General features: G+C 33.7%; 1 protein-coding gene and 1 long non-coding RNA gene across 5 annotated transcripts in view; one reads left to right on the forward strand and one right to left on the reverse strand.

The window, feature by feature from the left end:
• Positions 1–16,180, reverse strand: part of GSTCD (glutathione S-transferase C-terminal domain containing) — a 134,941-nt gene that overhangs the window by 17,673 nt on the left and 101,088 nt on the right. For 2 of the 3 annotated variants that reach the window (XM_055296824.2, XM_055296829.2), the window contains exons 6-8: positions 4,470–4,585; positions 4,264–4,308; positions 1,711–1,839 (exon numbers count right to left, since the gene is read on the reverse strand). In XM_055296824.2, the coding sequence (XP_055152799.1) occupies positions 1,711–1,839; positions 4,264–4,308; positions 4,470–4,585 (290 nt within the window). The remainder of the gene's footprint in view (positions 1–1,710; positions 1,840–4,263; positions 4,309–4,469; positions 4,586–16,180) is intronic. The other variant, XM_063611125.1, reaches the window with a different exon arrangement.
• Positions 318–12,372, forward strand: LOC129492033 (uncharacterized). 2 transcript variants are annotated; one of them, XR_010114052.1, is made up of 5 exons: positions 318–400; positions 4,101–4,163; positions 6,355–6,477; positions 6,935–6,994; positions 12,202–12,372. It is a non-coding gene; the product is annotated as an uncharacterized lncRNA (long non-coding RNA). The 2 variants fall into 2 exon arrangements; XR_008660704.2 differs by having other exon boundaries at positions 12,224–12,372.

Genomic DNA, 16,180 nt, shown 5'->3' on the forward strand with positions numbered 1-16,180 from the left:
CTTCTAAGCAATTTTAATCCATTTTCTATACACCTTGACAAGGGTAATTATGAAAGGAAAAAAAGTCATTATAGATGTATTACGATATGCAGAGAAAAATTTCACTTCCAAAGAGATACATACATTTTTAGTTGGCGTTAGTAAATTACACACTTGGAAGTTACAAGAATATGCTAGAGTGATTTAGCATCTATAAGTCATGAAGGACCAAGAGACGGATGGAACAGACATAGGCTGGAAATTCCACACTTTGTGAGGTAAATAAGTGGGTGGCAGTTCACATTTACTTGCTACCATTCTGTCTGGTGTACTGGTAATAATTGGACTGGTTTAATGGCTTGTTTCATGGGAGAAGCTCTAAACCTTACCTCAACATTTATGTAAAGTTAAAGCTGCATAGGTATATTTTTAATTTGAATTTTCTAGATTACATGTCTACATTTTCCTGAATTTCTTTATTAACAGCCAGGCTTATAAAAAGAGAAGGAAACTGTAGATTGTGTCTACAAAAGAAACAAATAGCATACGTTTTAGGTTGAAAAAAAATTACAATAAACCCCCAAATTTGCAGTAGTCAATATTTAAGAAATAAACTTCACAGGGTAAAAGTCAGAAATACTATAAAAGGTCTGAATTACTTAAGTTGATAAAAGTTCTACCTAGACAACCGCATGTTTATATGAACATATGTAATTAGAAAGGATGTCAGTTAAGAACCTTCCTGGAAAGTGGTCTGGCAAATGCATCAAAATTCTTAAAGGATGCATAAAATATCCATCATAGTAATAATTGCATTATAACAATGAGAAAAAAAGTATGATTAAAAAGTAGGTAAAAGATTTTTAACAGTATTCAGTCAATGCAGGACCTATGTAGTATGGTCTTAACAATGTTCACATATGTGTAAAATATGCATTTATATGCGTGCATAAATATATAAAAACTAAAGATTTTTGATAGTATTTATCACTTGATAGTAGGCATATAGGTTATTTCTTCTTTATATTACTATGTATTTTTCTGTATTACTATCAAAATGTATATTCCAAAATCGGAAAAAAATTATTTAAAGCAAATATAAGAAATAGCAGCAACACTAACATGTTCATAAAACTCAAATTCTACAAGAAATAATAAAACCCTGTGGTTTAATGATCAGGCAGAATTACATATCTTAGAGATTTTTCATAATATCAAATAATAACAATTTGATCCAAAGGTTTAGAAACATGGTCAATGTACTTTCTCTCTTGGAACCTGAAAATATATGTAAATATAAAATCTTAGCTAAAAAAAACACAAGGCGATGTTTGTATTTAGAGATTACTAACAAGTTATTTTTCTTTTCTTTTCTTCTTTCTTCGTTTCCCTGTCTTCTAAAAATGCAGAATAAACCAAAGCAAGTCATGTTCATCAGAATCAATTACTCAATTATTAACCAGTTTTCAGCACTTGCTACTGGGGATTCTGTAGTGAAGAAAATAAAGTTCTGGTCTGATAGAGGAGCCAATGTTATCTCTATTATGTAATGACGAAGTACTATGAATAAAATAATATTCATTAATATGCTATATTTCATAGATAATATAAGTATACAAAATTATAAATTTGTTTAGCAAAGAACACAAAATTATCTTTTTTATTTACTCTAAGGCATGTAATTTTTCTTATTTAGCTAATTAAAGAAATTGAAATTACTTGATTACTTACTCCAATATTAAACATCCCAGTAAAATATTCCATATTTGCTTGAATGAACCAAATGTTGCTTAAACCCAGTTCGTCACTTCTCTTCTTAGCACGAATTAATGATAATTCCTTGTTTTCTATTAATGTAACCTAGATTTTACCCAGAAAACAATAGTATATTTAGTAACATAATTCAGACATTAGGCAAAGCATTATTACTCTATTTCATAGCTTTAATAATGTAGAACGTATTATATTGAGCCTCTATTCTGTGGCAGGAAGTATGTCAATAATCTGGTACAGAAAGGAAAGATGAAAGGTCTTTGAACTATAGTGATATAGCTTTGAAGCATAGTGATATAAGTGAAACAAGAAATAATAATACAGTGTGGGCTGGGCGTGGTGGCTCACACCTGTAATCCCAACACTTTGGGAGGCCGAGGCAAGCGATCACTTGAGGTCAGGATCTTGAGATTAGCCTGGCCAACATGGTGAAACCCCGTCTCTACTAAAAATACAAAAATTAGCCAGGCATAGTAGTGTGCGTCTGTAGTCCCAGTTATTCGGGAGGCAGAGGCAGGAGAATCCCTTGAACCCGAGAAGCAGAGGTTACAGTGAGCTGAGATCGCACCACTGTACTCCAGCCTGGGCGTCACAGGGAGAATCTGTCTCAAAAAAAAAAAAAAAAAAAAAAACCAACCAATCAACCAACCAACCAAACAAACAAAAAAACCAAAAACAAAACATCAAAAAATAATAATAATACAGTGTGATAAGCGTTAAATGAAAGACAAACAATGTCAATGGGAGCACTCAAACTTGATGACTATTTTCATGGGGAAGTAACATATTAACTGAGGCCTAAAAAATGAATACAAATCAGTTTGTGGGGAATGCAAGAGTATTTTAGGGAGAGAAACACACATGAAGGCCCAAGATGAGAAAGAATATGGCGTGCACATGAAGGCCCACGATGAGAAAGAATATGGCATGTTTGAAGAACTGAGAAAATTGGTACACAGTTTCCAGGGCACAATGTGTGTCATGGTGATAGTGGCGATAGGGGGACAGGGTGTGAAGGTTGAAAATGAGGCTGGAGAAGTAAACCGAAACCAGATCATGCATTCATGATAAAAGAAGTTTTAGTAGTCTGTAATGTATGGTATGGATAGGTGGGAACAAGGCCAGAGGGCAGAGAAACCAGTTAGGAGCCTCCAGTGATAATCTAGGCAGAGAAGATGGTTTGAATGGAGAAAAATGAAAAGAATTAAGTCACTTTCATCACTATCATTCCTAGTTCTTATTTTGTTCTTATGCTTGTCTGTAAGAAAAAATCCGTTTGAAAAACCTGTTAGACTATACTTGGTGTGAAAGGCTTTCCTGATTTTATTCTAGACAAGATTACTCATTTTTGGTTTCAACCTTTCTAAGCTTCCAGAAGTATTAATAAGGGAAGAAAAGATATTACATCCCTGACTCTGCTTCTCGGAATTTTACTCCGTGAGCTCTCTTCCTCCTACTCAATCACAAAATTGTTGCTTTACTTAATAATAAAACAAACACCTGCCTCTTCTCCCAGGATTCCTTATTTATTTTCCTGTTTATTCTCTAAGAAAAGAAAAATAAATGAATGCTATTCCCTGTCCCCTCGTCATCATTCGGTTACATGTTATTCTGGCCAGTCTATTAGTTCTTCTACATTTTTTTTTCTTCCGGAAGTATTCACTATAATTAGTTCACACCTTCCAGAGAGCTCACAAGCAACGACTCTGTTGCAGTTGAGTTTGTATTAAAAACAAAACAAAAACAAAAACAAACAGACTTTATGCTAAAAAGTGGTCACAGTGAGGAACTGATTTAGCACGGCAGAAGACTAAAATCAGCACAAAATTCTAACAAATTGTGGCAATGATTGAATACATTATATTTACTTGAAAATATATTTTGTAGTCTCTGAAATATGATGATACGTAAAACTATTAGCAATAGGGAAAAACATTTATGATACAATATTGAGTGAAAGCAAGGGACAAATTGTGTTTGCATTTTTAAAATTTGCAACAATTAGCATCCATATGGACAATGACTTAATGAGAACAAGAAAAGCAAAGCATTTGATGGATCACTATGGTAGGTTTTGGGTTTTTTTTTTTTTTTTAGCTTTAAAAAATTTTGCTGTTGTTATAATTTTGATGCAATGGATCAAAATCAAGATACCAAAAGAACATGCTCAGCAAGTTTCAGAGGTTAATATTTCCATTTAAAATTATATTGAAAATTAAACTAGTTGAAGCAAATTATTTTATTTAGCAATAAAATAGCTATTTCTTTGAAAAATTACTTAAACCTATAAACCTCTTTTAAAAATTGATAACTGTTTTATGATCTTACTTTACTTTTTTTTCCTTAAGATTCTGAGTCTTGGAAGTTTATTTCAAAGAAAAGACAATGCCTGTGCCACATGTTTGACTTGGGTGAGTGATTAGAAACTCCAAGAGCAGGGATAAACCAAATTTGGCTAGCTGAACTGTATAATTTTAAAATATTTCCTTTTATCTCTTATTCTGGCTTTACCTGACATGATGGCAGCATGTGAGCAAGGACAATTCCAACATGGCCCTAAAAAAGTCAGTAAGACAAACAAGTTAGCTTTGGTCCCCACAGCTTTTCCTCATTCTGAAACCACAATCTTTACAAATAAAAACGTGACATTGAATGTAATATAGAAAAGTCTCATAATCTTAGAAAGACTAAAAAGGATGAAAGGAGAGATAAAATACCCCACCGCTGCAGAAATCCACAATTCTGTCACCAGGTTTGGCCTGATTTGTTACCACATAGACAAGGTTGTTCAACTGTTGCTGCTTTCTCAAAGCTCGATCACTGGACATTTTACCTGAGAAAGACAAGAGATGAAGAACATAAAACATTACATATTTTGAGGGAACAAGAAGACATGCTTAAAATAGGCTACCAGCATAGAGGAGGAGGAGGGGGAGGAGCATACACACACATACATACATATAAAAGAATAAATGATGAATTCCATATAACAGACTATGAGGACTAGAGGACTAGAACCTGAGATGAACTTTATTTTTGCTTGTTTTACTTTTATGTCTATTCAACATTTCCTTCAATAGCCATGGAAAGAAAATCTATGGGGAAAAATATGTCTTTTAAAGCGTGGAAACAATAACTGAAACACTAAGTTTAGGGTCATAAACCAAATGTCCAATTAATGTTGGCAGAATGGAAAAAATAACAGTAATTGTCTTCTCCCTTTATCTTTTTTCAGAGACATATTGTAAAGAGTACCTAATTTCAGCACATTGCTTAATCTCCTTATAGAGAGATCCATAATAAGTAAAAATATTTTTATTGGTTAACTGGCACATCCTTGAACTCTTGATTCTTCTGTGTAGGACACTGGGAAACCTTGAAACATAGGTGTTACATTGTCTGAAATATATCAATGGTTATTGTATTTAGGGAGAAATTGGATTTTCTGTTTTCTGCTTTGAAGCTTCCTTTCCTCGTGAGTCAGACAGAAATATAATGCAATTAGAGATTCAAGATAGGGCATTTCCAAGTATGAAATGCCTGGGGCCCCACAACATAAAAACATCTTAACTTTCCTTTCAAAACCACTAGTCAAATCCATGAAAATATCTTCAGACGAATGAATGAAATTATTTGTTTTTACATATTTCAAGTGCATTCTTTACAAGAGCAAAATTAAGAAAATGTGACACCAGATTTCCCTGATATAGATAAAAGGGAAAATCTCGATAATCTTTTTGGTTTGATACAAAATTAAACATACTAAGGTTTCCTTGCTCCTTTTTCCCAGAAAAATGGCATGACCTTTTTCTTATCTTCTCTTTTCTGTTTTCCTTCTCTCTTATGTTACTAAGTTAAAAAGCACAGGAAAATATTATTTTAGGAAATATTTTTAAATGTAAATAAAAAAATTTCTATAAAAAAATTTATAGCATCATAATTCAGCGATAACATTTTATGTATATGTATGGTTACTTTCAGTTATATTCATAAATTTTATGTGTTCTAGCTAGGTATAAAATATAAAATGTTATATTACAAAATATGAAATATTATAAATATCTTTCCATGTCAATGCATTTGTTTCTATCTATATATTTTAATGGCTGCATAGTATTCCATTGACTATATATACACTATAATTGAAGTACCCAATTTCCTGTTGTAATGATGTGAGCATCATATACAGCTGATTATTTTGTCACATCCTTAATTATTCAGCATGGATGAATGTAAATTTCAAATATGAAGAATATTTAAGTCAATACTCTGATGACTTCATTCGTGAAGACAGATTCATGTAGCTTTTAAAAGAACTATCTTCATTTTTCTCTGACAATATAAGTGTACAATATTTAAACACAGAATAAGTAAAAGCTGTAATCCCACCCTTCATGGGTAACCACTCCTAAGAGATTTTTGTTATGACAACTTTCAAGCATCTAGCAAAACTGAAAGAATCTTAGAGTGAATGCCTTTTTACCCTCCACCTAGATTCTACCATTAACAACTTACTATACTTGATTTATCATACTTCTATCCATCCTTCTATTCATCCAAATATGCCTCATATTTTTATGGCAATGCAGTTTTAATTTGCAGGAGAAAGAATAAGAACAAGAAGAGGGGAGGAAAGGAGGTGTCAGAAGGCAAAAAGAAAAGTACTTCGAGGCTCTTTGGAGACCTAGAGTAAAAAATACCACTATTAAATGGAGCCACCATGAAGTAAGGAATGAGCACGAGCATTTCTATCTTTGCTCTGCTTGTAGATTTCTTAACAGTTCCTAGTCAAAGAATTTTCATAAAAGAAAGTTAAAAGGAATGTTTTTGTTAAGAATAAGGAGATAGGAAAAAAATTGTTAAATGGAATATCTAATATCAAGTTCTATACCACATTTTTAATTAGAAATTTAGAATTACCTAACTTCCTTAGGTCTGTTTCAAAAGCAAATGCTGATGGAGATCTGTTTTTCTTGCTAATACTGCATCTTTGCATATAAAAAAATACATGTAGAAATGAAGGCTGAAAGCAAAGAGGTACTTTTCAGGGTTGTGTTTAAGTTGAGAGACCATACACTGCACATAATATTCACAGAGATTGAGCTAAAAATACAGCAGCATGGTGCTCAGATGCTTTATGGAAAAGCTGCCTCTAATAAAGCATTCTCTTTCCCCATTCTAGTTTTATAAATATTATGAAGCTCCAGGAAATATGAGCAGGATCTCAAATATATTCAACAAGGTAAAGAAGTGGTATTTTGGGATACAGTATTAATTTAAAAATCAAATCCTACTTTCTATTTTTATTCAGTATCCTTGTGCCTGAGACATTATTTACAAGCATAAAATTACAGTCTATTTTTAGCTTGACTAAAAATGATGGATCTCTAGTGTCACGGAAAAAGAAATCTAAGTGTAGAATGTTTTAATACAAATAATGTCATTTGTTCTGCAATGCAGTTCTTCTGCAAATGAGTTTTTTCTTTGTCTAATTCCAGTTAGGAGTTACTTGATTAGACCTTCAGTGTGGTTTGCATTGCCGGAAAAGAAAGTACAGAGGTGAAGGAGCCAATTTTTAAGCAAGGGGGAAGCCATGTTAAAACGCCAGCATTTTTGGTTCATCCAAAGCATCAAATAATGAAAAAAAAATCACTGGAAAATGTGTACATGTGCCACCAGCACACATGTTCAGTGTAGTAATTTATGTCCCAAATCAGGTAGCTCTTAATTTTTTGTTTCTTAGCTTAAAATAACAAGTATCTTACAAGTTATAACTTACTTTTAAAAGAGTGCATGGATACTTATTAGATGTCTTTACTAAATATTCTTTTGCTGGTTTGTTTTCAAAACATTTGTTTGAGATACAGCACACCAACAGTATTCTGTGATTATTTTTTTAAATACGGAGACAAGGCTAAAACTATGTTTACAGCTTTTAAAAACACACTGAAAAGGTAAAAAAATCAAGAGCAAAAGCAAATTTTTTCAACAGAGATCAATGTTGTATACATCACTCTTTTAAAGAAGGTGTAAGACAATTGAATAGACAAGGTGGCACTAATAGAACCTTGAACAGGTGAGAGGGAAGGCGACAACCACAAATGTTAATGTTTTCAAAAGAGGTCTGATTAACAGCATTAAGAAAGACAAGCTGATGAATGGTCATTTATCATGCTTTATAGGGCAATCAACAGCAAAGCTGAGGTTCTATCCCCACAGTTGCTATGGTTTTCATGCTTGGAACAATAAGGTACCTACTTATATGCCCGATACTCATCTATATGCAGAGGATGCATCTCAACAGAAATGAATAAGAAGACATAGTTTCTGTTCTTAAGAAGTTAACAGGGTATTTAAGAAGAAGGTGTGTGTTAATTATGTGCAAAAGTATGTGCATTGAAGATAAAATAGAAAAGTCTTGAGACATTAGAATGGCCTTTACAGAGACTTGGGCATTTAAGGAGGATCAGAAACTTACCAGATAGAATGGGGATGGGGAAGGCATGCCAAGAACAATATGACATATTTAGGAGAAAACTACAATTAACTCACTTGCACCTAAAAATGAGAGATGAATGGGGGAAGTAGTAGAACATCAGATTGACGTGAAAATACAGGCAGACAGGGCCAGATAGGAAATGACTATTGCTTGTTGTTTGCCTCTCTGTGTCTTACCGAAAACATGGCCTTGCTTTCATATTTAATGTGCTTAGAGCTGCTTAGGGACAAGTTCAATCTGAATAGACAGCACTGTTAATTTTACATTATTACCAACTAAGGTGTTCTTTTATAATGTTAGTCTGCATCATTTTTATTCTGGATATAGTATATCCTCAAATTAGATAGGATTATCCATAAAATTATCTGGAGCATTGAACCCCAAATGATGCTCTCTGCCATTAAGTGATTTAATTAAAAAATAAAATGGAATCAATTGAACTCATTAAATCATTTTGAACCCCGGTGTTCTGGATCAAGAAATCTTTTGAACCCCTATTAAATTCTCCTCACTCTCCTTCTCAGGCTCCTCTTCCTTTGTTATACCCCTGATGCACTATGCTCACCACATTCTGTCTCGTTGTTCCATAGCTAATCACTGAGCGTGCATTTCCTCAGTATATTACTAAAGTCCCTTCCAAATCTACCCGTTAAAGTATCTCTCCTTTGCTTAAATACCTTTACAGCCTCCTCTCTGCCTTAAGAAAAAAATATTGATGTCTTGGCAAGAAAGCAAGGCCTTTAATGATCTGGGCCCTGATTAATTTGCTAACCTCATCTGCTACATTTGATATTTGCCCATTGTTCCAGCCTCTCTACACAAGTGACATTTCTTTGAATTTATCACACCTTATGAGTTAGTTCCTTTATATAATTTGTTCCCTTTGCTTAAAACCTATCTCCTTGCTTTAAAACTTTAGGAACCCCATCACCTTTCCTTATTCCAGGATGAATTTAAAACATCTCTTACTTTTGCCAATAACAATTTTTTTAAAGACAAATGAGAAAAAAAGTTACTTTTTCAAGCTCTTTGTTACTACCCAAAATAACAAATCTTTTATACTATAAAGTCTATTATTGTTAAGCAGTGACATGATTTATTATAAAATGATACCTAAGTATAATTCATTAAAATAACTCCCCCAAAAACCGTTAGCTGAAATTGCTTCTGTCTCCCTGAAATAGATATGAATATTTTTTCCTAGAACTGCATAAACTTGGGTCCAATTAAATGAAAAGATTACCAGGGGACTGATAAGCACATAAAAGGTTCTCAATAAAAGTTTAGTGAATGAGTTTTCTCTGCAATTATGACAAACTGCATTTCAAGGCATTATGCTAATTTTTGCAGGTACTAAGTGTGAAAATACGTTAGATATCAATGCTATGCATGCATTTGGCAAAACAGTAAAAGAAGTCAACTATAAAACAGTATTTTAAGTAGGGATAGAAAAGTTTCTGAAAACTTTTGTGAGAGAATAAGAAAACAGCCATTTAAAGCTGTGTAAGTAGACTTCAAAAGCTAGAATGGAAAAACAAAATTCCTAAAGAAATTCCTGAGAAAATACATGAAATTAGGCAGCAACATAAAGTTTAGACTGTAGGTTAGGGCAACTTTGTTTAGATTTTGGCGATAACTTGTTGAAAATACTAAAAATCTAGAATAGTTATTTTACTTTTACATTTTTAAAGCCAATTAGAGGCTACTATCACTAATCCTCTTAGCTGCACAGACCTCAGTGTGACAATTTTCTTGTAACGGTGGATACTAATAATCTTATACTCTCCCCCATTCACAAACCCCACAGTTCAGTCTATGAAATCATCAACAGCTTAACAGTGTGATGGCATATTTACTCTTATAATTTTGTTATATATACTATTAGAGTATTCAATAATTAACTAAAAAGACAGCAGAATTCATTGGAATTCATAAGGTTAAAAAAGGCTAATTTATACTTCCAAATTGAGGAATAATGACCTCCTAAGTATCTTTCTCAATCATTCATTAAACACATCAAACAACTAACTTGGCCTATATAGAACTGTTCTCTAAACTGTTAGAGACATAAAGATATATAACTCTTAGTTTCTATCCTTAATGAGCATATAGTTTGTTTAATTAGTACAAAACATTATATTTGTGCTTAGAAAATGTATTTTATTAATCACATTGTACAATGTTCTTAAAAGAAATTTTAACAGCCACAACTTACAAAAATCCATATATGTTTCATTAAAGTTCCTAAAATGATGGATACTTTCTGCTTATATGATGCTTTGCAATATATTAAGCACTTGCATATTTGATACACCATCTAACCTCAAAACTCTGTCAGGTTGTTAGAGTAGATGACATTTTTCTTATTTTACAAATGAGGACACTGATCACTAAATAGGTTGCTCAAACTTCGCACTTGTTCAAAGACATGCAACTGGTAAGTGATGAAGCTGGGACTCTAAAAGTAGGATTTCTAATGTCGGGTTCAGTCTTCTTTTCAATATGATCTGTTATGTCTGTCTTAAACAGATGCTTTTAATTAATTGTGATGTCAGAATTTCAATGCTGGTGTCTTTTTCATGTGTGAGCGTTCAAGGAAATGAGGTGCTTTCTAGCAGGGAAATGAGGGATTCCCTAGTAATTATATCTTAGGGAAAAATTTAATTATTCAGAGTCAATTATAAAATGTATTTTACTTCAGTTTTTCCTCTAAATAAAATTTTCAAGAGCAGGCTTATCAATGAAAAGGATCAATTTAAGTTTCGAATGTCAGGATTTTAGAATATATTGCTAAGGCATTAGAGGTCTCCTAAGTCACACTCTGTTTAATGAACTGACCTTTGAGTCTCACCCTTTCCAGAAAGAGACCATTTCCCCACCTTGGGACTGTAGCAATCTTTTTGATTTTATTGAAAAGTGACATGGAGAGGTTGAGCAATCAATTTGTTGCAAAATCGGATTATCCAGAAGGAAAGAAATGAAAATAGGTTGGGAAGATCTTTCATGTTATAGTACTGCAGATGCTGACTAAAAATATCATGCACCTTTCACCCTTCCATATCTAATTCTAAAGCATCTTTTAAAAAGCCAATAACTAAAAACTGTTTAGGCAAGATGTTGGGTTGAGGGACAAAAGTTGAAGAAAGTATAATCACATTTCTTACCAGGTCAAAGCTTCTGCTTTGTTTATAGAAGAGCTTACATACAGTGAATAATGGAAATTGTAAAACCTTCTTATTCCTGCTATTTTTTTCTCTAAGATGAAAAAAACTTTTAATTTCTGAATACCAGAATCCACAGTTAATTGAACACATATATTTTCATTTCATCCAAATACCATTTACACCACACAAAGTAAACATTACTTTGCTCTGGCATTTTGGGTTTTTGTTGTTGTTATTTTAAGTCCAGAATATTGTCTAAGTTGCCCACAAGACCAAACTGAAATGTTTTTAAAACAAAAAAGCTAACTGTAGAAAATAGTTAGGTATTTACTTCTTTTCCCTCTTTTTCAGAGGCTTAACAACAGTAAGGTGTCTTAATAGTTTTGTTAACTTTTTGAGGCCATTCAAGTAATCCTCAGTTGGCTTCCAACTGATGTTTCACAATAATTAGGTTAAATGCCACTGTAGTAATCTGAAATGATGCCAACTTTCCCAGAGTCAAGTGATTTTTTAAAAAATACTTCTTTTGTGCACATGGTGTTCTAATTTCCACTATGATCTGACCTTATAGGTTTTCTTCTTTGATTTTTTTGTCATTTATTTTGTCTAAAAAATGAAATGCTGAATATCTAAGGTGACATGGCCCTAAATTCTTGGCAATATTAATACTACATTAAAATATGGTATTCCCATCTAGAGGTGGCATCTATATCTGTTCTTAAATCTCAGCTTCATGACTGTTTCACCTATCTAATACAGAAACAACACGGTGCTCTTTTCTGGCAGCTTCCAATTTTTGTCTTTTTAGATGGTTGCTCTTGGAACACAGCAATGTGCTTTAAGATGTCAAGCCTCCTCTGCTGATGCTGTATGGAGAACAGACAAGCTTTCCCATGAAGCCCTAACCAAACTGCAGAACTGTGAATAAAATCAATAATTGTTATGAAAAGGCACTAAGCTTTGCAGAGGTTATTTATGTGGCAATGGAGCATCAGACAGATACCATAATATTGGCTTTGTAAGAGTTAGCATCATTGAATAGTATCTATGACAATAACCAAAATAGAGAATGGTTATTAAACTTAAAAGTTAACACTCAAAGGCAGGGCTATTCATACAAGTTACATAGGGTCTGTATAAACTGCAAAGGCAGTTTTGCATTCCAGTTCTACCATTCCTTTTCCCTTTCTAAGGATCCTAACTTCACGGGCCTAACTGTAAAGAATGTTAGGATCTCAGCAGCAAGGGATGGTGGAAAGAAAAAGACTCTGGGAATGAACCCAGCTACAGGCATGGATAGGGGTGAGAACAGTGATCCAAATTAGTATTCAAAAAGGACTCAATCTGGGAAAGTACTGATATCCGTATAGGTCTAATTTGATGGGTGGTACCTAGCAGTGGTAGTATTTATTTTTTTTATTTTTATTTTTATTTATTTTTTTTGAGACAGAGTCTCACTCTGTCACCCAGGCTGGAGTGTAACGGCATGATCTCAGCTCACTGCAACCTCCGCCTCCAGGGTTCAAGCAACTGTCCTGCCTCAGCCTCCCGAGTAGCTGGGATTACAGGTGAACGCCATCACGCCTGGCTAATTTTTATATTTTTAGTAGAGACGAGGTTTCACCATGTTGGCCACGCTGGTCTCGAACTCCTGACCTCAGGTGATCCAACAGCCTCGGCCTCCCAAAGTGCTAGGATTATAGGTGTGAGCCACCACGCCTGGCCAGCAGTAGTGTTTAGCAGTGCTCCGGCCAGCAGGGTTTAGGAAAAGGGAAAGATACAAAGGGCTAGGCAGAGAAAGCTTGTACTATAGGAGACATGTGGGTGACCATATCTTATCCTAAGTAACAATGGATGTCAGATCTAAAATAGCAAGACTATACTCAAACTATACCAGTTGGGAGATCTGAGTCTACTGAAATAGGTATACTGGTTTAGGGCCTAGGTAGGGCAGGGGAAGGCATTTTTTCCGAAACTGAAATTTTGAATCTCCCTCTTTTTCTCTGGTTCTTTCATTACCACCTCAACAGACTAGTTTATTAATTTAGCAATTTTTTTTAAAGCACGTATTATATGCCTAGCCCTGATCAAGGTGCTGGAAACAATGGAGACAAGGGTGATGTTTACATTCCAGTGATGGGAATTTTATAATAAAAATTAAGTGATTATATGGAGAAAATTAAAATAGAATAATATGGTTGAAATTGACTAGGTGAATATTTTATATTAGGTAATCTTCAAGCCATCATTGAGCAGATAACTGAATTGAAATTTGAATAAAAAGAAGAAGCCAGCTATGGGAAACAAGAGAAAAAGCACTCCATATAAACGGAACTGCTGATGCAAAAGTCTTTAGGTAGAAAAGAGCTAGGGATGTTTGAGGGAGATTGTTACAATTGTGTATATTTAGATTCATGAATGTTGGTTGAGTGTCTGAAATGCTTGGGACCAGAAGTATTTTGGGTTTCAGAAATTTTTTTTCTGGATTTTGGAAAATTTGCAACTACATAATGAGATATCTTGGGGATGGGTCTCAAGTGTAAACACATAATTTATTTATGTTTCACATATACCTTATATAAATAGCCTGAAGGTAATTTTATGCAACATTTTAAATTATTTTGTGCTCAAAACAAAGTTTGTGATAAGTACTTATGCGTGGAATTTTCCACTTGTTGCATCATGTCAGCATCAAAAAGTTCCAGGTTTTGGAGCATTTTAGATTTTGGATTTTTGGATTAGTGATGCTCAACCTGTATATATGAAGTCCACTGAATGGATATTCTTATTTGCTGGTATTAGCACTACTGAATGATTACGGTGTGCTAAGCATATTTTATTTATTATATCAATCCTTTTTCATAACAGCTCAATGAGGTTGGGTACTGTTACTGCATTATTAGATGAAAAATGTAAACAAAAATAATGAAGTAGCTTGCTTTGGTCACATAGTTACTCCATGATGGAGTCAGGATTTGAATCCTGCTGGTCTCACTTCAAGGTGTGTGCTCTTATCTACCACCCCAGAAAACATAAATCCTTTATTAGTAAAATATTTTGAATAGGACACAAATATACATAGTACTAACAATTTCTCTGTTAAATAGTAGTAAAGTTTACTGTCTTTTTAAGAAAAATAAATAAATATAACTTTTTTCTACTTTAGAATGCACTATGCTGCCTCCCCTCTGTATTTATTTCATCTGTTTTTCTGACACCAGAGAAATTTTCATCACTATTAAACATTGTCCTTTTGATAATATATTTGATTTCAATCTAAAATCAGCATGACAGACATGCTAAAGTATATTTTTCAAGGAAATGTCATGTGGTGGGAGTGCTGGAGTTAAAACATATGTATATAAATGGCTTGGATTTAGTAAAAAAATATATATATATTCAAGACTTACCTTAATGGTTATTGTATATCCAGAGTAGGTGCTTCTTTTGGCCACAACCTAATTCAGTAAATACAAATTCTCCTATGTCTTCACTGTTTAGACTTTTGAATGCAAAAGTAATGGACAATAGCTGATTTAAAACATAGTATACAGCCAGGTATGGTGGCTCACATCAGTAATGCTGGCACTTTGGAGGCAGAGGCAGGAAGATTGCTTGAGGCCAGGCGTTTGAGACCAGCCTGGTCAACATAGTGGGACCCTGTCTCTACATGAAAATAAAAATAAAAATAAAAAACTATAGTGCGTAAGCATGCACAAGCACGCATACGCAAAACCAACCGACCAAATAACCAAAGTAATCACAGCACTCCTGATGTTTACTTGCTAAAGGTATACTTTCTAGATTTAGATAACATTTAAAAAAATTTTCAGAAACTCAGAACCAAAGATTCTGGATTTGAAGTAAATTAACCACAGAAAAACTCAGGTGGGATGCGTAAACATTTATCATCAGAAAGATGTCTATTATCTCTCTCTCATCCTTTTATGGTTTGAAACATCATACTGATACCCAAATCTATATATAGTTCAGTTCACAATGCTCTCTAGAACTGTAGATCAGATTTTCCAATTGCATTCTTAATAAATGCCTGTGCCGTCCAGAGACTTCAAGCCAAACATGTCCAAAAACTGAACTCTTTTACCATGAAACTTTCCTTCCTGATATTCTATTTGTTAATAATATCATCATCCACTCATCATCCTCCAACCAAAGCCACATCTTCAGTTCACAATTATTTGTCACTTGTAATAGTCTTCTAATTAAACACTCAGCCCTAAAGTCTCACCTTTTCATGCCCATTCCTTCTAAAATACAAATGTGTTCATGCTACTTCCCTTCTTAAAAGTCTTCATTGGTTCCCCTACTGCTGACAGGACAGATTTTTAACATTGAGACTTCATCATCTGGTTGAGCTCACTTCCTGCCACTCCTTTACTCCCATAATCTCATCATTCTCTGGTCAGATGAAACTACCAGTTATTCTTCAAACACACCATGTTGTATCATCTTTCTGAGGTTTTAAACATGCAGTTTACTTTCACACTTGTGGAACAGTAGTCTCTCAAGATATTAAGAGGAAAGAGATATAAAAAGATATTTAGAGAGAAATATAGTGAGTTCTACCATCAGGTAACTTTAGAAAATTAATACATTTTCTATTTTTTTGGAGAATCACAATGCCCACCAGCACAGTAAAAATGCTAAGGAGTCTTGCAGTATAGAAACTGGTTAATCCAGAATAACACAGTATTTCCCCAGATTACTTGACAACTGAATGTTTTTACTATCTAATTATCTTTAG

This window comes from Symphalangus syndactylus, chromosome 10 (genome assembly GCF_028878055.3).
Source record: "Symphalangus syndactylus isolate Jambi chromosome 10, NHGRI_mSymSyn1-v2.1_pri, whole genome shotgun sequence".
Classification (NCBI taxonomy): domain Eukaryota; kingdom Metazoa; phylum Chordata; class Mammalia; order Primates; family Hylobatidae; genus Symphalangus; species Symphalangus syndactylus.